At 42.5% G+C, this 25,634-nt stretch overlaps 1 protein-coding gene across 1 annotated transcript in view; it reads left to right on the forward strand.

The window, feature by feature from the left end:
* Nucleotides 1–8,674: 8,674 nt before the first annotated feature.
* LOC117510049 (calcium release-activated calcium channel protein 1-like) overlaps nt 8,675–25,634 on the forward strand; it is a 29,714-nt gene continuing 12,754 nt past the window's right edge. The window contains exon 1 of the mRNA XM_034169665.1: nt 8,675–9,050. Coding sequence (XP_034025556.1) covers nt 8,937–9,050 — 114 coding nt within the window. The 5' untranslated portion in view covers nt 8,675–8,936. The remainder of the gene's footprint in view (nt 9,051–25,634) is intronic.

Genomic DNA, 25,634 nt, shown 5'->3' on the forward strand with positions numbered 1-25,634 from the left:
TTAGGTCACAGGAAGGACGCAAACCATCAGCTTCTGTGTTTTGTTTTAGGACACATGAAGGACGCAAACCATCAGCTTCTGTGTTTTGTTTTAGGTCACATGAAGGACGCAAACCATCAGCTTCAGTGTTTTGTTTTAGGTCACATGAAGGACGCAAACCATCAGCTTCTGTGTTTTGTTTTAGGTCACATGAAGGACGCAAACCATCAGCTTCTGTGTTTTGTTTAGGTCACATGAAGGACGCAAACCATCAGCTTCTGTGTTTTGTTTTAGGTCACATGAAGGACGCAAACCATCAGCTTCAGTGTTTTGTTTTAGGTCACAGGAAGGACGCAAACCCTCAGCTTCAGTGTTTTGTTTCAGGTGACAGGAAGGACGCAAACCATCAGTTTCAGTGTTTTGTTTAAGGTCACAGGAAGGATGCAAACCATCAGCTTCAGTGTTTTGTTTTAGGTCACAGGAAGGACGCAAACCATCAGCTTCTGTGTTTTGTTTTAGGTCACAGGAAGGACGCAAACCATCAGCTTCAGTGTTTTGTTTTAGGTCACAGGAAGGACGCAAACCATCAGCTTCTGTGTTTTGTTTTAGGTCACATGAAGGACGCAAACCCTCAGCTTCAGTGTTTTGTTTTAGGTCAAAGGAAGGACGCAAACCCTCAGCTTCAGTGTTTTGTTTTAGGCCACAGGAAGGACGCAAACCATCAGCTTCTGTGTTTTGTTTTAGGTCACATGAAGGACGCAAACCATCAGCTTCTGTGTTTTGTTTTAGGTCACATGAAGGACGCAAACCCTCAGCTTCAGTGTTTTGTTTTAGGTCAAAGGAAGGACGCAAACCCTCAGCTTCAGTGTTTTGTTTTAGGCCACAGGAAGGACGCAAACCATCAGCTTCTGTGTTTTGTTTTAGGTCACATGAAGGACGCAAACCATCAGCTTCAGTGTTTTGTTTTAGGCCACAGGAAGGATGCAACCCATCAGCTTCAGTGTTTTGTCTTAGGTCATAGGAAGGATGCAAACCCTCAGCTTCAGTGTTTTGTTTTAGGTCACAGGAAGTGCGCAAACCGTCAGCTTCAGTGTTTTGTTTTAGGCCACAGGAAGCACACAAACCATCAGCTTCAGTGTTTTGTCTTAGGTCACAGGAAGGACAATCAGCTTCAGTATTTTGTTTTAGGTCACAGGAAGGACGCAAACCATCAGCTTCTGTGTTTTGTTTTAGGTCACATGAAGGACGCAAACCATCAGCTTCTGTGTTTTGTTTTAGGTCACATGAAGGACGCAAACCATCAGCTTCAGTGTTTTTGTTTTAGGTCACATGAAGGACGCAAACCATCAGCTTCTGTGTTTTGTTTTAGGTCACATGAAGGACGCAAACCATCAGCTTCTGTGTTTTGTTTTAGGTCACATGAAGGACGCAAACCATCAGCTTCTGTGTTTTGTTTTAGGTCACATGAAGGACGCAAACCATCAGCTTCAGTGTTTTGTTTTAGGTCACAGGAAGGACGCAAACCCTCAGCTTCAGTGTTTTGTTTCAGGTGACAGGAAGGACGCAAACCATCAGTTTCAGTGTTTTGTTTAAGGTCACAGGAAGGATGCAAACCATCAGCTTCAGTGTTTTGTTTTAGGTCACAGGAAGGACGCAAACCATCAGCTTCTGTGTTTTGTTTTAGGTCACAGGAAGGACGCAAACCATCAGCTTCAGTGTTTTGTTTTAGGTCACAGGAAGGACGCAAACCATCAGCTTCTGTGTTTTGTTTTAGGTCACATGAAGGACGCAAACCCTCAGCTTCAGTGTTTTGTTTTAGGTCAAAGGAAGGACGCAAACCCTCAGCTTCAGTGTTTTGTTTTAGGCCACAGGAAGGACGCAAACCATCAGCTTCTGTGTTTTGTTTTAGGTCACATGAAGGACGCAAACCATCAGCTTCTGTGTTTTGTTTTAGGTCACATGAAGGACGCAAACCATCAGCTTCTGTGTTTTGTTTTAGGTCACATGAAGGACGCAAACCATCAGCTTCTGTGTTTTGTTTTAGGTCACATGAAGGACGCAAACCATCAGCTTCTGTGTTTTGTTTTAGGTCACATGAAGGATGCAAACCATCAGCTTCTGTGTTTTGTTTTAGGTCACATGAAGGACGCAAACCATCAGCTTCTGTGTTTTGTTTTAGGTCACATGAAGGACGCAAACCATCAGCTTCTGTGTTTTGTTTTAGGTCACATGAAGGACGCAAACCATCAGCTTCTGTGTTTTGTTTTAGGTCACATGAAGGACGGAAACCATCAGCTTCAGTGGTTTTGTTTTAGGTCACATGAAGGACGCAAACCCATCAGCTTCAGTGTTTTGTTTTAGGTCACATGAAGGACGCAAACCATCAGCTTCTGTGTTTTGTTTTAGGTCACATGAAGGACGCAAACCATCAGCTGTGTGTTATTTTAGGTCACATGAAGGACGCAAACCATCAGCTTCTGTGTTTGTTTAGGTCACATGAAGGACGCAAACCATCAGCTTCTGTGTTTTGTTTTAGGTCACATGAAGGACGGAAACCATCAGCTTCAGTGTTTTGTTTAGGTCACATGAAGGACGCAAACCATCAGCTTCAGTGTTTTGTTTTAGGTCACATGAAGGACGCAAACCATCAGCTTCAGTGTTTTGTTTTAGGTCACATGAAGGACGCAAACCATCAGCTTCAGTGTTTTGTTTTAGGTCACATGAAGGATGCAAACCATCAGCTTCAGTGTTTTGTTTTAGGTCACATGAAGGACACAAACCCTCAGCTGCAGTGTTTTGTTTTAGGCCACAGGAAGGACGCAAACCATCAGCTTCAGTATTTTGTTTTAGGTCACAGGAAGGACATAAACCCTCAGCTTCAGTGTTTTGTCTTAGGCCACAGGAAGGACACAAACCATCAGCTTCTGTGTTTTGTTTTAGGCTACAGAAGGACAATCAGTTTCAATATTTTGTTATAGGCCACAGGAAGGACGCAAACCATCAGCTTCAGTGTTTTGTTTTAGGCAAAAGGAAGGATGCAAACCATCAGCTTCAGTGTTTTGTCTTAGGCTACAGGAAAGACACAAACCATCAGCTTCAGTGTTTTGTTTTAGGCCACAGGAAGGATGCAAACCATCAGCTTCAGTGTTTTGTTTTAGGCCACAGGAAGGACAATCAGCTTCAGTGTTTTGTCTTAGGCCACAGGAAGGACGCAAACCATCAGCTTCAGCATTTTGTTTTAGGTTACAGGAAGGGCGCAAACTCTCAGCTTCTGTTTTGTTTTAGGTCACAGAAGGACGCAAACACTCAGCTTCTGTGTTTTGTTTTACGTCACAGGAAGGACGCAAACCCTCAGCTTCTGTGTTTTGTTTTAGGTTACAGAAGGACAATCAGCTTCAGTATTTTGTTTTAGGTCACAGGAAGGACACAGATGCTCAGCTTCAGTGTTTTGTCTTAGGCCACAGGAAGGACGCAAACCATCAGCTTCAGTGATTTGTTTTAGACCACAGGAAGGATGCAAACCATCAGCTTCAGTGTTTTGTTTTAGGCCACAGGATGGATGCAAACCGTCAGCTTCAGTGTTTTGTTTTAGGTCACATGAAGGACGCAAACCCTCAGCTTCAGTGTTTTGTTTTAGGCCACAGGAAGCACACAAACCATGAGCTTCAGTGTTTTGTCTTAGGTCACAGGAAATACGCAAACCATCAGCTTCAGTGTTTTGTTTTAGGCCACAGGAAGGACGCAAACCATCAGCTTCAGTGTTTTGTTTTAGGCCACAGGAAGGACAATCAGCTTCAGTGTTTTGTCTTAGGCCACAGGAAGGACGCAAACCATCAGCTTCAGCGTTTTGTTTTAGGTTACAGGAAGGGCGCAAACCCTCAGCTTCTGTGTTTTGTTTTAGGTCACAGAAGGACACAAACACTCATCTTCTGTGTTTTGTTTTACGTCACAGGAAGGACGCAAACCCTCAGCTTCTGTGTTTTGTTTTAGGTTACAGAAGGACAATCAACTTCAGTATTTTATTTTAGGTCACAGGAAGGACACAGATGCTCAGCTTCAGTGTTTTGTCTTAGACCACAGGAAGGATGCAAACCATCAGCTTCAGTGTTTTGTTTTAGGCCACAGGATGGATGCAAACCGTCAGCTTCAGTGTTTTGTTTTAGGCCACAGGATGGATGCAAACCACCAGTTTCAGTGTTTTGTTTTAGGCCACAGGAAGGATGCAAACCATCAGCTTCAGTGTTGTGTTTTAGGCTACAGTAAGGACAATCAGCTTCAGTATTTTGTTTTAGGCAACAGGAAGGATGCAACCCATCAGCTTCAGTGTTTTGTCTTAGGCCACTGGAAGGATGCAAACCATCAGTTTCAGTGTTTTGTTTTAGGTCACAGGAAAGACGCAAACCATCAGCTTCAGTGTTTTGTTTTAGGCCACAGGAAGGATGCAACCCATCAGCTTCAGTGTTTTGTTTTTGGCCACAGGAAGGACAATCAGCTTCAGTGTTTTGTTTTAGGCCACAGAAAGGACGCAAACCATCAGCTTCAGTGTTTTATTTTAGGTTACAGAAGGACAATCAGCTTCAATATTTTGTTTTAGGTCACAGGAGGGACACAGATGCTCAGCTTCAGTGTTTTGTCTTAGGCCACAGGAAGGACGCAAACCATCAGCTTCAGTGTTTTGTCTTAGGCCACTGGAAGGATGCAAACCATCAGTTTCAGTGTTTTCTTTTAGGTCACAGGAAAGATGCAAACCATCAGCTTCAGTGTTTTGTTTTAGGCCACAGGAAGGATGCAACCCATCAGCTATAGTGTTTTGTCTTAGGTCATAGGAAGGATGCAAACCCTCAGCTTCAGTGTTTTGTTTTAGGTCACAGGAAGTGCGCAAACCGTCAGCTTCAGTGTTTTGTTTTAGGCCACAGGAAGCACACAAACCATCAGCTTCAGTGTTTTGTCTTAGGTCACAGGAAGGACAATCAGCTTCAGTATTTTGTTTTAGGTCACAGGAAGGACGCAAACCATCAGATTCTGTGTTTTGTTTTAGGTCACTGGAAGGACACAAATCCTCAGCTTCTGTGTTTTGTTTTAGGTCACGGGAAGGACGCAAATCCTCAGCTTCTGTGTTTTGTTTTAGGTCACTGGAAGGACACAAATCCTCAGCTTCTGTGTTTTGTTTTAGGTCACGGGAAGGACACAGACCCTCAGCTTCTGTGTTTTGTTTTAGGTCACTGGAAGGACACAAATCCTCAGCTTCTGTGTTTTGTTTTAGGTCACTGGAAGGACACAGATCCTCAGCTTCTGTGTTTTGTTTTAGGTCACTGGAAGGACACAAATCCTCAGCTTCTGTGTTTTGTTTTAGGTCACTGGAAGGACACAAATCCTCAGCTTCTGTGTTTTGTTTTAGGTCACGGGAAGGACACAGACCCTCAGCTTCTGTGTTTTGTTTTAGGTCACTGGAAGGACACAAATCCTCAGATTCTGTGTTTTGTTTTAGGTCACTGGAAGGACACAAATCCTCAGCTTCTGTGTTTTGTTTTAGGTCACTGGAAGGACACAAATCCTCAGCTTCTGTGTTTTGTTTTAGGTCACGGGAAGGACACAGACCCTCAGCTTCTGTGTCTTATTTTAGGTCACAGGAAGGACACAAATCCTCAGCTTCTGTGTTTTGTTTTAGGTCACGGGAAGGGCGCAAACAATCAGCTTCAGTGTTTTGTTTTAGGTCACAGGAAGGACACAAACCCTCAGCTTCTGTGTTTTCTTTTAGGTCACAGGAAGGACACAAATCCTCAGCTTCTGTGTTTTGTTTTAGGTCACGGGAAGGGCGCAAACCCTCAGCTTCTGTGTTTTGTTTTAGGCCACAGGAAGCACACAAACCATCAGCTTCAGTGTTTTGTCTTAGGTCACAGGAAGGACAATCAGCTTCAGTATTTTGTTTTTGGTCACAGGAAGGACGCAAACCATCAGATTCTGTGTTTTGTTTTAGGTCACGGGAAGGACACAAATCCTCAGCTTCTGTGTTTTGTTTTAGGTCACGGGAAGGACACAGACCCTCAGCTTCTGTGTCTTATTTTAGGTCACAGGAAGGATGGAAACCCTCAGCTTCTGTGTTTTGTTTTAGGTCACAGGAAGGATGCAAACCCTCAGCTTCTGTTTTGTTTTAGGTCATGGGAAGGGCGCAAACCCTCAGCGTCTGTGTTTTGTTTTAGGTCACAGAAGGACGCAAACACTCAGCTTCTGTGTTTTGTTTTACGTCACAGGAAGGACGCAAACCCTCAGCTTCTGTGTTTTGTTTTAGGTTACAGAAGGACAATCAACTTCAGTGTTTTGTTTTAGGTCACATGAAGGACGCAAACCATCAGCTTCTGTGTTTTGTTTTAGGTCACATGAAGGACGCAAACCATCAGCTTCTGTGTTTTGTTTTAGGTCACATGAAGGACGCAAACCATCAGCTTCTGTGTTTTGTTTTAGGTCACATGAAGGACGCAAACCATCAGCTTCTGTGTTTTGTTTTAGGTCACATGAAGGACGCAAACCATCAGCTTCTGTGTTTTGTTTTAGGTCACATGAAGGACGCAAACCATCAGCTTCAGTGTTTTGTTTTAGGTCACAGGAAGGACGCAAACCCTCAGCTTCAGTGTTTTGTTTCAGGTGACAGGAAGGACGCAAACCATCAGTTTCAGTGTTTTGTTTAAGGTCACAGGAAGGATGCAAACCATCAGCTTCAGTGTTTTGTTTTAGGTCACAGGAAGGACGCAAACCATCAGCTTCTGTGTTTTGTTTTAGGTCACAGGAAGGACGCAAACCATCAGCTTCAGTGTTTTGTTTTAGGTCACAGGAAGGACACAAACCATCAGGTTCTGTGTTTTGTTTTAGGTCACATGAAGGACGCAAACCCTCAGCTTCAGTGTTTTGTTTTAGGTCAAAGGAAGGATGCAAACCCTCAGCTTCAGTGTTTTGTTTTAGGCCACAGGAAGGACGCAAACCATCAGCTTCTGTGTTTTGTTTTAGGTCACATGAAGGACGCAAACCATCAGCTTCTGTGTTTTGTTTTAGGTCACATGAAGGACGCAAACCATCAGCTTCTGTGTTTTGTTTTAGGTCACATGAAGGACGCAAACCATCAGCTTCTGTGTTTTGTTTTAGGTCACATAAAGGACGCAAACCATCAGCTTCTGTGTTTTGTTTTAGGTCACATGAAGGACGCAAACCATCAGCTTCTGTGTTTTGTTTTAGGTCACATGAAGGACGCAAACCATCAGCTTCTGTGTTTTGTTTTAGGTCACATGAAGGACGGAAACCATCAGCTTCAGTGTTTTGTTTTAGGTCACATGAAGGACGCAAACCATCAGCTTCAGTGTTTTGTTTTAGGTCACATGAAGGACGCAAACCATCAGCTTCTGTGTTTTGTTTTAGGTCACATGAAGGACGCAAACCATCAGCTGTGTGTTATTTTAGGTCACATGAAGGACGCAAACCATCAGCTTCTGTGTTTTGTTTTAGGTCACATGAAGGACGCAAACCATCAGCTTCTGTGTTTTGTTTTAGGTCACATGAAGGACGGAAACCATCAGCTTCTGTGTTTTGTTTTAGGTCACATGAAGGACGGAAACCATCAGCTTCAGTGTTTTGTTTTAGGTCACATGAAGGACGCAAACCATCAGCTTCAGTGTTTTGTTTTAGGTCACATGAAGGACGCAAACCATCAGCTTCTGTGTTTTGTTTTAGGTCACATGAAGGACGCAAACCATCAGCTTCAGTGTTTTGTTTTAGGTCACATGAAGGACGCAAACCATCAGCTTCTGTGTTTTGTTTTAGGTCACATGAAGGACGCAAACCATCAGCTTCAGTGTTTTGTTTTAGGTCACATGAAGGACGCAAACCATCAGCTTCAGTGTTTTGTTTTAGGTCACATGAAGGACGCAAACCATCAGCTTCAGTGTTTTGTTTTAGGTCACATGAAGGACGCAAACCATCAGCTTCTGTGTTTTGTTTTAGGTCACATGAAGGACGCAAACCATCAGCTTCAGTGTTTTGTTTTAGGTCACATGAAGGACGCAAACCATCAGCTTCTGTGTTTTGTTTTAGGTCACATGAAGGACGCAAACCATCAGCTTCAGTGTTTTGTTTTAGGTCACATGAAGGACGCAAACCATCAGCTTCAGTGTTTTGTTTTAGGTCACATGAAGGACGCAAACCATCAGCTTCAGTGTTTTGTTTTAGGTCACATGAAGGACGCAAACCATCAGCTTCAGTGTTTTGTTTTAGGTCACATGAAGGACGCAAACCATCAGCTTCAGTGTTTTGTTTTAGGTCACATGAAGGACGCAAACCATCAGCTTCTGTGTTTTGTTTTAGGTCACATGAAGGACGCAAACCATCAGCTTCAGTGTTTTGTTTTAGGTCACATGAAGGACGCAAACCATCAGCTTCAGTGTTTTGTTTTAGGTCACATGAAGGACGCAAACCATCAGCTGTGTGTTATTTTAGGTCACACACTCTAAAACATTGCAGTACGTTTAGTTATGTCCACTTGCTTCTTCTTTTTAACATAAAGAGCTCTTACAAATTTTAGATGTTTTAGTTCAACATCCAATGTTTTAGAGTGCAGGAAGAACCCAAACCCTCAGTTTTTGTTTTGTTTTTTGTCTAGGCCAAGGGAAGGACGCTGTGTGTGTGTGTGTGTGTGTGTGTGTGTGTGTGTGTGTGTGTGTGTGTGTGTGTGTGTGTGTGTGTGTGTGTGTGTGTGTGTGTGAGAGAGAGATGATTGTTTATTTTTTATTTATAGAATTTTGCGTTTGACAGAAGGGGCGGAGCTTTTTTATGAGGACTTGAGTGACAGCAGAAAGCAGCAGTGCATTGTGGGTATGTTATGGTAAAGGTTTGTTGGGCTTTTCTGCTCCGTGGAAGTCTCGGTTCGGTGTTTGTGGACTTTGGTTCCGTTCAGAGGATATTTTGGAGCTGGGATGAGTTTGAACGAACACTCTTTACAGGCTCTGTCCTGGAGAAAACTCTACTTGAGCCGAGCCAAGCTAAAAGCCACCAGCCGCACTTCAGCGCTCCTTTCTGGCTTCGCCATGGTGAGTTTGTTCGTTCGTTTTACTTTTTGATCGAAATCGAGTCGATAAACCTCAATCTGTGACGCAGACGAGTGCTTTCTAAAGGTCTGACGGTGCACAAATATTGACACTCACACCAGCTTCTTTACAACATAACACTGTTCGTTGAAAGACTGAAAAACAAACAAAAACAACTGATTTTAGTTTTTTGCTTCAGTATGACAATAACGGACCAAAATAAACTTTTAATGCGCGTTAAACGTGCGCACACGGCGCGCGGTTTGCTTCCGCTGCAGTAAATAGACCCCACCGAGCCGCATGTCATTACTGTCCAACAATTAGACTCAAAAATACAGCAGCACTCTGAAACACTCAGCTTTCAATCTGACGTTTTACTGCAAAACTGTTTGAGACCTGCAGAGTAATGAAGTCTGTGTGGCCAGGGGCGTCATAGACACAATGGCCTGCTGGGCTAAAGCCCCCCCCCATAGAAGGGATGGCTGTTGTTGTTTGCTTCCGACTTTCCCGCGCATGCGCACGTACTGGTAGGCAAAAAACAACAACAACAACAAAAAACACTCCAGAGTCCAAGCAAATGCTGTGAGAAAACGTACGGGAAGATGACTTCAGATTACTTGGCAACTCTTGTTGATCGAAAGTGATATTGTGAGAAATCAATCAATCAATCAATCAACTTTTTTCTTGTATAGCGCCAAATCACAACAAACAGTTGCCCCAAGGCGCTCGAATGAAATGAAATGAAATCTTGGTGACGACGACCGTGAAGGCTTTTATGTTTTTGGAGGTGTGCAATTATTTTATCGGTGGTCACCTGAGGGGATGCCGTTATCAGCCTGCTGCCGCAGATCTTGATGTCTGTCTGAGCTCTTTCTAATGTCTGGTCCCGTCTCTGTGGGCTGAGTGCAGCAGCTGGATGTACTCTGAAGCTGAGGAACTTTTTAAACACAGTCCAAAAAGACACTCCTACACAGTCTGGCCCGTGTGCGCATCTGTGCGTAAGGCTGTAGTTCACCTGTGTTACAGAGTCATTAAAGTAGACCTGCATTGAAATAAATGCAGTCAGATCTTTGGACAAAAAATGACGTATATTTACACATAAGATCTTTCTGGATGTAGTAAAGTAAATCTGCAAGCCCAGATCTGTCATTCAACAGAGAAATCTTTGTTTAAAAATTACAAATTTACAGCTAAAATTTAACCCTCCGCAAAACTGTCAGCACATCCGGGACGTTGCCGAGACATCAAAGAGAAGACCCTATCCCAGCATGCATTGCGCACGACAACTGTAATTTGTGGGTTTACATCAGTTTGCATCTCTTACAAAAGCACCTTTTTATTGTCTTATACGGGAGGATCAACTTTTTTCAAAACTTCATATTGTCTTGCGGTACGTTTGGTGAGTACACATTTCTTTTATTTTTGCTTGAAAATTATTTTTGGGTACTTTTTCATACGCCCATTTGATTGAATGGTGTCGCATTGAAAATCTACAGTCTTTAGCCTCCGGTGTTACCGTTGCGAGGTACAGATGTGGGATCCGCAAAGAATCCAAGTCATTAAAACTTGGATTCCAAGTTTTAATGACTTGTCATTAAAACTTTAGTCATTAAAAGTCATTAAACCTTCCTTTTCTCTCAAAGATTCTTGAGAGGGTAGTTGTAAAACAGCTAACTGATCACCTGCAGAGGAATGGTCTATTTGAAGAGTTTCAGTCAGGTTTTAGAATTCATCATAGTACAGAAACAGCATTAGTGAAGGTTACAAATGATCTTCTTATGGCTTCGGACAGTGGACTTATCTCTGTGCTTGTTCTGTTGGACCTCAGTGCTGCTTTTGATACTGTTGACCAGAAAATTTTATTACAGAGATTAGAGCATGTCATAGGTATTAAAGGCATTGCGCTGCGGTGGTTTGAATCATATTTGTCTAATAGATTACAGTTTGTTCATGTAAATGGGGAATCTTCTTCACAGACTAAAGTTAATTATGGAGTTCCACAAGGTTCTGTGCTAGGACCAATTTTATTCACTTTATACATGCTTCCCTTGGGCAGTATTATTAGACGGTATTGCTTAAATTTTCATTGTTACGCAGATGATACCCAGCTTTATCTATCCATGAAGCCAGAGGATACGCACCAATTAGCTAAACTGCAGGATTGTCTTACAGACATAAAGACATGGATGACCTCTAATTTCCTGCTTTTAAACTCAGATAAAACTGAAGTTATTGTACTTGGCCCCACAAATCTTAGAAGCATGGTGTCTAACCAGATCGTTACTCTGGATGGCATTTCCCTGATCTCTAGTAATACTGTGAGAAATCTTGGAGTTATTTTTTATCAGGATATGTCATTCAAAGCGCATATTAAACAAATATGTAGGACTGCCTTTTTGCATTTACGCAATATCTCTAAAATCAGAAAGGTCTTGTCTCAGAGTGATGCTGAAAAACTAATTCATGCATTTATTTCCTCTAGGCTGGACTATTGTAATTCATTATTATCAGGTTGTCCTAAAAGTTCCCTAAAAAGCCTTCAGTTGGTTCAGAATGCTGCAGCTAGAGTACTGACGGGGACTAGCAGGAGAGAGCATATCTCACCCGTGTTGGCCTCCCTTCATTGGCTTCCTGTTAATGCTAGAATAGAATTTAAAATTCTTCTTCTTACTTATAAGGTTTTGAATAATCAGGTCCCATCTTATCTTAGGGACCTCGTAGTACCATATTACCCCATTAGAGCGCTTCGCTCTCAGACTGCTGGGTTACTTGTAGTTCCTAGGGTTTGTAAGAGTAGAATGGGAGGCAGAGCCTTCAGCTTTCAGGCTCCTCTCCTGTGGAACCAGCTCCCAATTCAGATCAGGGAGACAGATACCCTCTCTACTTTTAAGATTAGGCTTAAAACTTTCCTTTTCGCTAAGGCTTATAGTTAGGGCTGGATCGGGTGACCCTGGACCATCCCTTGGTTATGTTGCTTTAGACGTAGACTGTGTTTCATGGTTGTTGTATGGCCTTGCCTTGCAATGTGGAGCGCCTTGGGGCAACTGTTTGTTGTGATTTGGCGCTATACAAGAGAAAAGTTGATTGATTGATTGATTAAAAAGATATAAACCTCTCTCAGCAGCCACGGAGCTCTAAGGCTGCGATTACTGAGACTGTGCGGTGCTGCGGATTTTTCCGCAAGAAGTCAGGTGGCACCGGCCGCTCCGCATCAAAACAGTGAGCGTAGTCTCTGGACTTGTTGCCAAGTTGGCCACACCTCCATTCAGTAGACAGCTTGGTGCCGGCTGCACAACAGACACGGGGGCGGTGTGAGTAGCCAGCTGCGGTGCTTACTGAGCCCGCAGACTCGGTAAGAGCATCGGAGGCAGTGAGAGCAAGGCGTTGGGGAAGAACGTCGCCCGCTGTTGATGTTGCCGCTGTCGATGTCGCCGCTGATCTGAGCATGCAGAGCTGTATCTCACATTCATTGCAGCTTACTTTTGGATGTTGAAACCAGGATGTGTATAACAGTAACATTACTAACAGATAAAATCAATTTCAATGCGGGATCGGACTGAAGGCGCTAGCGCTCCGTCTTCTCCCTCACGTCACTGCAATGTCCCGGATGTACAAACAGTTTTCACGGAGGGCCAAATTTTAGCTGCAAATTTGTCATTATAGCGCCAAATCACAACAAACAGTTGCCCCAAATATCAGCTATTTCTTTCTAAGATCTGACCACATTGATTTCAATGCAGGTCTACTTTAAATGCAGCAGTTCTGCGTGTGCACCCAGTGCAAGGTTGAAAAAATGATGGAGGAAAAACAACAAGCCAAAGGTTTCTCTTTGACCAAAAAAAAAAAAGCCACTGCAAAGAGCTGGCTGCTTTAATTCAATCAATCAATCAATCAATTTTTTTATATAGCGCCAAATCACAACAAACAGTTGCCCCAAGGCGCTTTATATTGTAAGGCAAGGCCATACAATAATTATGTAAAACCCCAACGGTCAAAACGACCCCCTGTGAGCAAGCACTTGGCTACAGTGGGAAGGAAAAACTCCCTTTTAACAGGAAGAAACCTCCAGCAGAACCAGGCTCAGGGAGGGGCAGTCTTCTGCTGGGACTGGTTGGGGCTGAGGGAGAGAACCAGGAAAAAGACATGCTGTGGAGGGGAGCAGAGATCGATCACTAATGATTAAATGCAGAGTGGTGCATACAGAGCAAAAAGAGAAAGAAACAGTGCATCATGGGAACCCCCCAGCAGTCTACGTCTATAGCAGCATAACTAAGGGATGGTTCAGGGTCACCTGATCCAGCCCTAACTATAAGCTTTAGCAAAAAGGAAAGTTTTAAGCCTAATCTTAAAAGTAGAGAGGGTGTCTGTCTCCCTGATCTGAATTGGGAGCTGGTTCCACAGGAGAGGAGCCTGAAAGCTGAAGGCTCTGCCTCCCATTCTACTCTTACAAACCCTAGGAACTACAAGTAAGCCTGCAGTCTGAGAGCGAAGCGCTCTATTAGGGTGATATGGTACTACGAGGTCCCTAAGATAAGATGGGACCTGATGAGACAAGACCTTTCTGATTTTAGAGATATTGCGTAAATGCAAAAAAGCAGTCCTACATATTTGTTTAATATGCGCTTTGAATGACATATCCTGATCAAAAATGACTCCAAGATTTCTCACAGTATTACTAGAGGTCAGGGTAATGCCATCCAGAGTAAGGATCTGGTTAGACACCATGTTTCTAAGATTTGTGGGGCCAAGTACAATAACTTCAGTTTTATCTGAGTTTAAAAGCAGGAAATTAGAGGTCATCCATGTCTTTATGTCTGTAAGACAATCCTGCAGTTTAGCTAATTGGTGTGTGTCCTCTGGCTTCATGGATAGATAAAGCTGGGTATCATCTGCGTAACAATGAAAATTTAAGCAATACCGTCTAATAATACTGCCTAAGGGAAGCATATATAAAGTGAATAAAATTGGTCCTAGCACAGAACCTTGTGGAACTCCATAATTAACTTTAGTCTGTGAAGAAGATTCCCTATTTACATGAACAAATTGTAATCTATTAGACAAATATGATTCAAACCACCGCAGCGCAGTGCCTTTAATACCTATGGCATGCTCTAATCTCTGTAATAAAATTTTATGGTCAACAGTATCAAAAGCAGCACTGAGGTCTAACAGAACAAGCACAGAGATGAGTCCACTGTCCGAGGCCATAAGAAGATCATTTGTAACCTTCACTAATGCTGTTTCTGTACTATGATGAATTCTAAAACCTGACTGAAACTCTTCAAATAGACCATTCCTCTGCAGATGATCAGTTAGCTGTTTTACAACTACCCTTTCAAGAATTTTTGAGAGAAAAGGAAGGTTGGAGATTGGCCTATAATTAGCTAAGATAGCTGGGTCAAGTGATGGCTTTTTAAGTAATGGTTTAATTACTGCCACCTTAAAAGCCTGTGGTACATAGCCAACTAACAAAGATAGATTGATCATATTTAAGATCGAAGCATTAAATAATGGTAGGGCTTCCTTGAGCAGCCTGGTAGGAATGGGGTCTAATAAACATGTTGATGGTTTGGATGAAGTAACTAATGAAAATAACTCAGACAGAACAATCGGAGAGAAAGAGTCTAACCAAATACCGGCATCACTGAAAGCAGCCAAAGATAACGATACGTCTTTGGGATGGTTATGAGTAATTTTTTCTCTAATAGTTAAAATTTTGTTAGCAAAGAAAGTCATGAAGTCATTACTAGTTAAAGTTAATGGAATACTCAGCTCAATAGAGCTCTGACTCTTTGTCAGCCTGGCTACAGTGCTGAAAAGAAACCTGGGGTTGTTCTTATTTTCTTCAATTAGTGATGAGCAGAAAGATGTCCTAGCTTTACGGAGGGCTTTTTTATAGAGCAACAGACTCTTTTTCCAGGCTAAGTGACGATCTTCTAAATTAGTGAGATGCCATTTCCTCTCCAACTTACGGGTTATCTGCTTTAAGCTACGAGTTTGTGAGTTATACCACGGAGTCAGACACTTCTGATTTAAAGCTCTCTTTTTCAGAGGAGCTACAGCATCCAAAGTTGTCTTCAATGAGGATGTAAAACTATTGACGAGATACTCTATCTCCCTTACAGAGTTTAGGTAGCTACTCTGCACTGTGTTGTTATATGGCATTAGAGAACATAAAGAAGGAATCATATCCTTAAACCTAGTTACAGCGCTTTCTGAAAGACTTCTAGTGTAATGAAACTTATTCCCTACTGCTGGGTAGTCCATCAGAGTAAATGTAAATGTTATTAAGAAATGATCAGACAGAAGGGAGTTTTCAGGGAATACTGTTAAGTCTTCTATTTCCATACCATAAGTCAGAACAAGATCTAAGATATGATTAAAGTGGTGGGTGGACTCATTTACTTTTTGAGCAAAGCCAATAGAGTCTAATGATAGATTAAATGCAGTGTTGAGGCTGTCATTCTCAGCATCTGTGTGGATGTTAAAATCGCCCACTATAATTATCTTATCTGAGCTAAGCACTAAGTCAGACAAAAGGTCTGAAAATTCACAGAGAAACTCACAGTAACGACCAGGTGGACGATAGATAATAACAAATAAAACTGTTTTTTTGGGACTTCCAATTTGGATGGACAAGACTAAGAGACAAGCTTTCAAATGAATTAAAGCTCTGTCTGGGTTTTTGATTAATTAATAAGCTGGAATGGAAGATTGCTGCTAATCCTCCGCCCCGGCCCGTGCTACGAGCATTCTGACAGTTAGTGTGACTCGGGGGTGTTGACTCATTTAAACTAACATATTCATCCTGCTGTAACCAGGTTTCTGTTAGGCAGAATAAATCAATATGTTGATCAATTATTATATCATTTACCAACAGGGACTTAGAAGAGAGAGACCTAATGTTTAATAGACCACATTTAACTGTTTTAGTCTGTGGTGCAGTTGAAGGTGCTATATTATTTTTTCTTTTTGAATTTTTATGCTTAAATAGATTTTTGCTGGTTATTGGTAGTCTGGGAGCAGGCACCGTCTCTACGGGGATGGGGTAATGAGGGGATGGCAGGGGGAGAGAAGCTGCAGAGAGGTGTAATTATATACACCTGTGTGGATCACACGACTTTCCAAAAATAAAATAAAAAAACACAAGATCCACAAACTCAAAATCATCCCATCCATAACAATTCGGGAGCACACACACACACACACACACACACACACACACACACACACACACACACACACACACACACACACACACACACACACACACACATATATGGGGCTGTTCATGTTTATAGTGAAAAAATAAAAGTTGTGAGAGACTTCCGGCCACATGTTGTTTTTGTTCCACTTGGGGTTTTATAGGTGCAGACCAAATTTGAACTCAATCAGATAAGATTTAGAGGTCACATTTTCTTCTCCCTCCGCTGGCAAGACAACGTCACCCTAACAGGAGAAGACTTGTGCCATTATTTTCTTTTACAGGTACATGTGATGGCTTCTAATCACAAAAAGTGGTGGTTGATTGGTCAAAAAGAGGAGAACATTACTGGAATTACTGGATTACTACATTGCTTGTTTGGGGAAAATTGTTGCTTTGTGGGAGACCCCTAGCTAGGTGGTGGCCAAGTGGTTAATGCGCTTGGTTTCAGTTCCGAAGGCTCCGGGTTCAAATCCCACCCCGCCACATTTCTCCATGTAATGTGGAGTTGCGTCAGGAAGGGCATCCGGCGTAAAACCTGTGCCAATTCAACATGCAGATCCACCTTGGATTTGCTGTGGCGACCCCGAGTGCTAACAAGGGAGCAGCCGAAGGGACTTACTATATACACTAACTGTGGTACCCGGCGATGCCTGGGTTTAACCTGTTATAGACATAAGCCAAATGCCAATCATTTTAATCAAAACAATTGCCCAACATTTGTTTTTGTAATGCTGATGTCTTATAAATATAATAGTTAATGGGCTAAAGTTTGTCCAGCAAAACTATAAGAGGTGGACTCCCCAAACTACTTGGTTAAAAGACAAACACATTTGAAGTCCTTCATGCAGACTTTGTTTTGCAGTTATAACAAAAGTATGCACAAAAGGTAGGTAACAGTAAATGTAGATATCAATGAATCAAAATTGAGGTAGTGGTGTATTTCACTGTTTTTTACACCACATGCCCAGCTCTCCACAATTTCTCTTATACTCACTGGGCTGGTAAGCATTGAAAGCCGAGATAGGCATGTCCCAACTTGTCCCCTGGCACTCCGAAACGGAAGTGTTCCTTTGTCTCCCTCGATCAGCGAATTGGTCGTGACGCGCGAAGCCTCCGCGCGGCTTTCCATGACAAAATCTCTTGTTAAAAGTGAAATCTGCCGGAAAATGGCTGATGTCCAGCTCTTGTGATAACCAGAGAAATTGCTCATGACGGTCCCAGCTCCACACAGCCATCCGTTTAGAAATGATGTGGTGTTTTCTGCCTCTCGATGGTGGCTCGGAGCGTGGCGCGCCGTGCGCCATTGTGGGGCGTCCTTAAAGCTGTAGTAACAGTCCTTATTCTCTGTGAAGCCCGTAAAATTTTCACTGAAAGCCAGATAAATTCTTCGAATGGTTTCCAGCTGCTTGTCTCTAACAGTTTCTGAAAAAATTCTGAGGAAAAAAAGCCCAAATCATTCTGCCATTTCCTGACAATGAAAATCCGACGAGGGGGCTGGACCACTCCTCCCACAAGGCGTGCTCACAGGCGAATGACGCAACCGACAGGCATGGAAAAACTCACGCATGCGCACGAAGGTTCAAGCTTGGCTAATGTAAAAACATATGAATCAAAACCATATGGTTTTTGAAAAAAATAATTAGGTCGGATACTTTTCTAATAGACCTCGTATATTAGGGGTGCCGGAAAAAATCGATTCACGTCCAAATCACGATTCTTATTTATTAAGATTCTGAATCGATCCAAAATGTTCAAGAATCGATTTTTAAAAAGCATTTTTTAAACATTTTCTTGCTTACTCGCTGTGTGTACTGTTTCAGGCAACAGCTTCTGTACTACAGCGTCCCCGTGAGGGGAGGGTCCTGCGTGCTTCAAACATTCGTGAGCTGCAGCTTAGCATGGCAGACGAAGAGCTAATTCAGCCAGCACCGTCTTTGTTGAAGGCAAATGTTTGGGCGCATTTTGGATTTTTAATACAGTGAGGAAAATAAGTATTTGAACACCCTGCGATTTTGAAAGTTCTCCCACTTAGAAATCATGGAGGGGTCTGAAATTTTCATCTTAGGTGCATGTCCACTGTGAGAGACATAATCTTTAAAAAAAAAAAAAAAAATCCGTAAATCACAATGTATTTATCACAAGTTTTTAATAATTTATTTGTATGTTACTAAAACAGAATACTCAAAAACTCAAGGCACCACTGACAAAAAGAAGTGTACTTACAAAACTGAATACTCATAGAGATAGACAAAAACCATAACTCAAACAGACCCGCAAATCAACAATGAAATAGTGTGTCTTAAATAAACAGCTGATGAGACCAGGGGGAGTAATTAGTGCAGACATATGGATAACAAACTAAAACACAAGCGGGCGCCATACTAACAAAACACATCAAGAAGTAATGCACAACACTGTGAAAAGCCAGTGAGAATAACCTCAAGAAATTGAACAAGAAGGTGATAAATAACAAAGTCACATAAAATAACAGAATACTGCAAATCAACACAAAAATCCAAATGGGAGAAGAGGCGCAATTAATATCCAAACAAACTACACCAGTGGAATACAGAAGGGAACGTTAGAACCATAACAGTAGGAAGGGGAAAATCATAAAACCACACACACAGACTCTGACTCACAACAGACATGTAAGACAATAACAGAAGACTGGGGAAAGTGACATGGAGACGAACCTCGGGGAACACGCCCACATCCATACCAGCCAGGGGAAAGCCACAGACATCCACAGGAACAGACACACGCATGCTTCAACTCTCTCTCTCACACATATACACACATTTTCACTGGGACTCGCAGGAATAGAGACCAGCATGTGCATAAGTTCTCGCACATTCAGAATGGCAGACACGCACAGGGCAAGAGGAGATAGACGCATACTCACATATTCCAAGAGTAACAGGTGCATATTCAAGGATTATACACTAAGGACTCAAACATGCAGCAGGAAGACAAATGCACAGAGGACAGACAAGACACAAAAGCTAATTGAACCCTATAAATGGATGACACCACAACATCAAGTTTCAGTTTATATATAGGCTTTAAAGGATTACTGTCAGCAGGATTACATCAAAACTACTGCACGGATTCTCACCACATTTGCGCCACAGATAGATATTAGGACATGGAAGACTCCACTGAATTTTGGAAGTGATCCGGATCTGGATTGGTGGACATCAGAAATCTCTGATAGCTCTTGATTTTAATAAGATTCTTGAACCACAGTTCAAAAGCCTCCAGCACTTTGCCTGTGGGGATCCACGGGTGCTAGATTGGGTCGTATTTATAAAATAGGTAGCTGACATTTTTCAAGGGTGATAATAAATTATGCAAAGTTTCTATAATGATTTTAACTGAAAGTGCAGGAAAATAAAATGAGAAAGTTTTGGCACATTTAGTTGATGTTTTGCAACTGGCAACGCTGCGATATTTCCTTTATTCAGAACTTGTCTGGCTACCAGGTACTGATTAATGGTGATATCAACATCCATTGTTCATTGTATACATAATTCCTCCAAAAATATTAGTCCTATCAACTTCCCGATTTCGCGGCATTCATCCTTGACCCACAATACATAAGCATACCAAACGGCAAATGTCAGCTCTCCCCAGTTTCTCTCTGATCAAAGCATTGAAGAGGAACAATGCGGGTTCCATCCTGGTCATGGAACAACTGACCAGGTCTTTATTCTCACAAGGATCCTGGAGGGTGCCTACATGTGCTTTGTGGACTTGGAGAAGGCGTATGATTGGGTACCCTGGGAGATACTATGGGAGGTGCTGCAGGAATATGGAGTGAGGGGGTTCCTTCTCAAGCCCATCAATCTCTCTACCTCACAAAACGAGAGCTGTGTTCTGGTGCTTGACAGTAAGTCGGACTCATTTCCGGTGGGGGTTGGCCTCCGCCAGTACTACGCCTTGTCACAATTCTGTTTGTGATATTCATGGACAGGATATTGAGGTGTAGTCGGGGGTGGAGGGTTTCATCGCTGCTTTTTGCAGATGATGTGGTCCTGTTGGTTTCATCGGCCTATGACCTCCAACACTCACTGGATCAGTTCCCAGCCGAGTGTGAAGCGGCTGGGATGAGTTTCAGCACCTCTAAATCTGAGGCTGTGGTTCTCAGCAGGAAACCAATGGATTGCCTACTCCGGGTAGGGAATGAGGTCTTGCTCCAAGTGAAGGAGTTCAAGTACCTTGGGGTCTTGTTCATGAGTGAGGGGACAGTGGAGCGTGAGATTGGCTGGAGAATGTGTGTGAAATGCTTTGAGGCAACTCTGTTGTGATTTGGCGCTATATAAATGAAAATAAATTGAAATTGAGAATCTGCGCAGCAGGGACGGTGTTGCATTCACTCTAACATACTGTTGTGATGAAAAGAAGGCTGAGCCAAAGGCGAAGCTTTCGATCTGCTGGTCAAGCTTAGTTCCTACTCTCACCTATGGTCATGAGGGTGGGTCATGACCGAAAGATGTAGATGGAGCAGCTGAAATGGGCTTCCATAGGAAGGGTGGCTGGTGTCTCCCTTAGAGACAGATGGGAAGTTTGGTCATCCGTGGGGAGCTTGGACTAGAGCTGCTGCTCCTTCATGTTGAAAGGAGCCAGCTGATTTGGTCAGGCATCTGGTAAGGATGCCCCCTGGGCACATCAGTCTGGGAGGAGACCCCGGGGAAGACCCAGGACTAGGTGGAGAGATTACATCTCCACACTGGCCTGGGAACGCCTTGGGATCCACCAGTTAGAGGTGGTCAGTGTGGCCCGGGAAAGGGAAGTCCGGGGTCCCCTGCTGGAACTGTTGCCCCCGTGACCCGAACCTGGATAAGCAGTTGAAGATGAATGAATGAATTAAATTTTATTTATTATTACTTTTGTCAGTTTAAAATTATTTCATTGACCACTGTGGGTTTTTCTTTCTTTAACAGAAGGGTACCAAGAATTTTGTCTACATGTGTAAATGCTGATAATGACATTTTTGTGATGTTATATTAAATTAGCCGAATACCAGCAGGGTTCTAGCAATGATAACTATTTGGGTGTCAAGGCTCACTTTATTGATGACAACTGGTGTCTACAATCCTTTGCATTAACAGTGAGTAAGTCAAACAGCGCCACTATGCAGAAGTACGAGGTCTGTTAGAAAAGTGTCCGACCTTTTTATTTTTTTCAAAACCTGTTGTATTTGAATCACATGTGCTTGCATGAGCCAACCTTGAACCTTCATGCGCATGCGTGATTTTTTTCACGCCTGTCGGTTGCGTCATTTGCTTGTAAGCAGCCTTTGTGTGAGGATGGGTGTAGTCGCTCGTCGTTTTTTCTTTGCAAGGAAATGGCGGAACGACTGGAGCAGAGCGACTGCATCAAATTTTGCCACAAACTGGGCAATAGTCAGGTGGAAACCATTCGGATTATTCACATGGCTTTCGGTGACGATCCTCTGGGCATCACACAGATTAAGGAGTGGTACAGCCAGTTTAAAGACGTCTGCACAACGTTGGAGGGCGCGCCATGCTCCGATCAGCATCAACACGCTGAAACGACCGGATCATTTCCAAAATGAACACTGTGGTGATGTGGGACCATCGTGTGATTATCCGAGAAACTGTGGAAGAGGTGGACATCATCACTTTTTCGGCACATTCCACTGTGAAAGAAGATTTTGCCATGAAAAAGTGGCGGCAATATTCATCGGCACGAAGCTGATGGTGCAGCAACAGCGCCTCCGTCTTGTAACATTCCCAGCTCGTCAACCATTCGGAAGATTCAGACGGCTTTCCGTGGCTTTTCAGTCGTGTGACTATCCCAGAAATTGTGGACAAGCTGGACATGTCAGGGCATGTTACAACATATCCTGTGCCCTGACATGCCTTCTGCCACTTGTTCAGAGTCATGGAGCCATCAGATGATGATACTGTCAACATCATAAAATTCAAAAAAAGCTTTTTCTGAAGACCTGGCTCAAAGAAAGAACTCCAATCTCACTTGGCTCAAGATTGCTACTGCACTTGATCCCAGGTTTAAGGATTTAAAATGCCTGCCTAAACCTGAGAGAGGTGAAGTGTGGAATTCCTTAAGCTCCCTGCACCAGGGTGCGGAAACAACAGGGTGTGAAACTACAGAGGAATCACCACTAAAGAAGAGGAGAATGTCCATCTTTTTGGTTGCATCATCTGATTCAGACAGAGATGAAGAAGCTGAGTCCGTTCAAACTTCACTGGACCGCTACAAATCAGAATCCAAAAGTGACCCGGATCAGTGCCCGCTGGAGTGGTGGTCAAAAAGAAAGGATTCATACCCTAGACTAGCACATCTTGCCCGCAAATATCTCACATCACCTGCCACCACTGTGCCCTGTGAGAGGCTATTCTCCCTCTCCGGCCACATTCTTCAGAAAAAGAGAGCTGCTCTCTCGTCTACAAATGTTGAGAGACTGGTGTGTCTGAGTAGTTGGCTGAATGTAAAGGAGGAGTAGACTTGGTTTCCAAACTTAAACTAAAATGTTTTGCAAGGTTATAAATTGCACTAATGCACATGTTCTAAATCAAAAGATGAATGTATCACCAATGCGCTTTTGTTAAGCTTTTCAGGTAAGCTGTAGTATTTAATTTCAGTTATTTAAAGTTACATGTTTGATAGAGGAAAGAGATGATCTGAGGTTAGAAGATGTTGTACATTTGGCAAAAGAAGCCAGTTTTCAAGTTCATGTCACAGCTTTTAAGTGTGACATAAAGAAAAACAAATAAACAAAGCCACCTTTGTGAAACTAATGACTTTGTGTATTTATTATAACTTGATTTAAAATGAGATTAATAGTGATTAATTTTTTCCAAATTTGCGATTAATTAGTCAATTTCAATTAATCGATTAACAGCCCTATTTAAATGTTTTAAGGCAAAGTTTTGCAAATTTGGGGTGTGGATGCATGAGTGGTGGTAAACATACCACTGTCCCAGCTTTTTTGAAATGTGTTGCATGTATCCATTTCAAAATGAGCAAATATTTGCACAAAAACAATAAAGTTTATCAGTTTGAACATTAAATATCTTGTCTTTGTGGTGCATTCAATTGAATATAGGTTGAAGAGGATTTGAAAATCATTATATTCTGTTTTTATTTACATTTTACACAATGTCCCAACTTCATTGGAATTGGGGTTGTACAACACTACTGCTAACCTTAGTGACATGAACCCTGTCAGGCTCTTAGGCCCCCCTGCTTTTCTCCCTTTGATAGAGCACCCCTTTGGACCACCGTCATTGGAAATGTGGTTGTACCTCTATTGTTCCATTTGAATTGTTACTGAGAATTATTATTTTTGATTTCTTTGAATTGTCATTTCCTTTACTGAGCCACAAAGTGTGTTTTTTTTTTTTTTTTTTGGATTAAAGACAGCCATCACAATACAACTTGTGTGACAAGACTGGGGTGGAACATTTGACCTGACTCAACAAAAAATGTATTTATTTAGATTTTTTGGTGGGTAAATAGACCTGAAAATGCACCAGAATGCAACTGAGATTTCAGATTTTTCTGGGGGAGAACCCTCAGACCCCCCACCAGGGGCTTTGGGCCTTTGGCCCTTGACAAACATTTTCAGTTCCCCCCCACCCATCACTGGAATCAGCACCTCCAAATCTGAAACCATGGTCCTCTGTTCCCTCTGGGTCCCAAGTGACGGAGTTTTAAATGTCTATGGGTCTTGTTCACGAGTAGGGGTACGTTTGAGCACGAGACTAATAGATGCAGTGGGGTGGCGTCTGATGTTTTACAGTGTATGGACTGCCGTGGTGAAGAAGGAACTGATCCAAATTCAAATTCAGATTTATTAATTTATATAGAGCCAATTTATGATGAGATCGCCTCAAGGTGCTTCACACAACATAATAAAAACAGAAAAAATTGAATTAAAAATTTAGAAACACTGAACCATAAAAGAATACAAGAATAAAAACACATCATAACACTAATGATAAAACAAATGTCTTTTTAAACGTGATTTAAAAGTCTCCACAGTATCCGACTGCCGTATGTGTACTGGGAGATCATTCCACAGGGCTGGGGCACGGTAGGAGAAAGCTCTGTGACCAGCAGACTTCTTATTCACCCTGGGAACACACAGAAGTCCTGCACCCTGTGAACGCAGGGGCCCGAGCTGGTACATAGGGGCTTACTAATTCAGCCAGATAGGGAGTACAAGTCCATGAACAATCTTATGAACTAATAACAACCTTTAAAATCTGATCTCACAGGGACAGGAAGCAGTGAGAGAGGTGCCAAAGATGGGTGTAATGTGGTCGAACTTTCTGCTTCCTCTCAAAGTTTGCAGCAGCAATTTTGAAACCAGATGAAGATCCCTAATGCTGGACTGTGGTAAACCAGAAAATGTAACATTACAATAGTCCAATCTAGAAGAGACAAATGCATGAATCATAGTCTCAGCATCAGCCATAGACTGGATGGGATGAATCTTCACTATATTTCACAAATGGAAGAAAGCGGTCCTCGTAATATCTCTAATGTGGAGGTCAAAAGACAACATAGGATCAAAAATTACCCCAAGATTCCTCACTTTATCTGTATGATGTATAGCACACAAACCTAAGTTAAGGGCTAGCTGATCAAATTGATGCCGATACCTCGCTGGACCAAGAACCATAACTTCAGTCTTAGCAGAATTTAAAAGAAGGCAAGGCTCTCAATTTACCAGTGATTTATGCTCCTATCCTCACCTATGGTCATAAATTTTAGGTAATGACTGAAAGAATAAGGTCATGGATGCAAGTGGCAGAAATGAGGTTCTGCCATTGTGTGTCTGAGCTTACTACACCCCTGGACAGGGTGAGAAGCTCGACTGTCAGACACTTGAGTAGAGTCGCTGCTTCTTCACATTGAACCGAGCCAACTGAGGTGGTTTGGGCATGTTGTGAGGATGCCCCTGGTTGTCTCCATAAGGAGGTTTTCCAGACACGTCCAGCTGGGAGGAGGCCACAGGATAGACCCAGGACACACTAGAGGGATTTATATTTCCCACTTGCTTGGGAATGCCCTTAGGATATCGCTAGAAAGTTACAAGGACTTGACAGAGGATAGGTAAGTGTGGGGTGAGCTACTTGGTTTGCTACCACTGTGACCCAGACTCAGGTTAGCAGCAGAAAATGAATGAATATCAGTGTCTTTAATGACACAACAAAGCAGTGTGGCATCTTCACATACTTTTTTTTCTTTAAGATTTTGAAGTAAAAACTGTATTCAGATGTAGCCTGAACTTGTTGCTAAATGCTTCCTGTTCTGTGGTGTGACTCATGTATTCCCAAAAATGTCCCCCAATGTTTTATCACGCATACAGCTTAGAACCTTCA

The sequence above is a fragment of the Thalassophryne amazonica genome, chromosome 5 (genome assembly GCF_902500255.1).
Source record: "Thalassophryne amazonica chromosome 5, fThaAma1.1, whole genome shotgun sequence".
NCBI lineage: Eukaryota > Metazoa > Chordata > Actinopteri > Batrachoidiformes > Batrachoididae > Thalassophryne > Thalassophryne amazonica.